This window comes from Octopus bimaculoides, chromosome 24 (assembly GCF_001194135.2).
Source record: "Octopus bimaculoides isolate UCB-OBI-ISO-001 chromosome 24, ASM119413v2, whole genome shotgun sequence".
Lineage (NCBI taxonomy): Eukaryota > Metazoa > Mollusca > Cephalopoda > Octopoda > Octopodidae > Octopus > Octopus bimaculoides.
The window spans coordinates 25,957,832-25,958,721 of NC_069004.1; the positions used below are offsets into that span (position 1 = coordinate 25,957,832).

Below are 890 nucleotides of genomic sequence, written 5' to 3' on the forward strand. Positions count from 1 at the left end.
TACTACTGCTGTTTAGCCCTAGGAAGCTGGACCGCTTCCTGTCGGCCTTGACACAATTACTGTGTCCTTATGTTTGCCGACAGGAAGCGGTCCAGCTTCCTAGGGCTAAACAGCAGTAGTATATTCCCTTATTGGGATTGTCACATTAAGTTGACAATATACAACAACTTATATACATATATATATGACTATTTGTAAATATTTCTGTTTGTCATCCTTTGTGTTATTTTCTTAATGATTGTTAAAATAAACCAAATCATTTAAAAATTATTTTTTTAATATTATCATATCCATTAAAAATTGCTCTTTTGTGAATTTCCAGGAAGAATGCCCGGTCAGCTGAACGTTTTATTGGCTGAGGCTGGAGTGCCTTACGATATTGTCCTTGAGATGGACGAAATCAATGATGATTTCCCTGAGACCGATCTAGTATTGGTTATTGGTGCCAACGATACCGTCAACTCGGCTGCTGAAGATGATCCAAATTCCATCATTGCTGGCATGCCAGTTTTGCGTGTCTGGAAGTCAGAACAGGTAAGACATTCTGCTTTTCTTTGTTTGTTAATGCAACATAGGTGGAGGCACAATGGCCCAGTGGTTTGGACAGCGGACTCGCAGTCATAGGATCGTGGTTTCGATTCCCAGACCGGGCGTTGTGAGTGTTTATTGAGCGAAAACAACTAAAAGCTCCTCGTGACTCCGGCAGGGGGTAGTGGTGAACCTTGCTGTACTCTTTCACCACAACTTTCTTCCTGTTTCTGTTGTACCTGTATTTCAAAGGGCCAGCCTTGTCACACTGTGTCACGCTGAATCTCCCCGAGAACTACGTTAAGGGTACACGTGTCTGTGGAGTGCTCAGCCACTTGCACGATAATCTCACGAGCAGGCTG

General features: G+C 43.0%; 1 protein-coding gene across 1 annotated transcript in view; it reads left to right on the forward strand.

Annotated features, from left to right (window-relative positions):
• The window catches only part of LOC106872638 (NAD(P) transhydrogenase, mitochondrial), an 81,088-nt gene that overhangs the window by 77,809 nt on the left and 2,389 nt on the right, over positions 1-890 (forward strand). Inside the window, exon 15 of the mRNA XM_052976286.1 lies at positions 323-534. Coding sequence (XP_052832246.1) covers positions 323-534 — 212 coding nt within the window. The remainder of the gene's footprint in view (positions 1-322; positions 535-890) is intronic.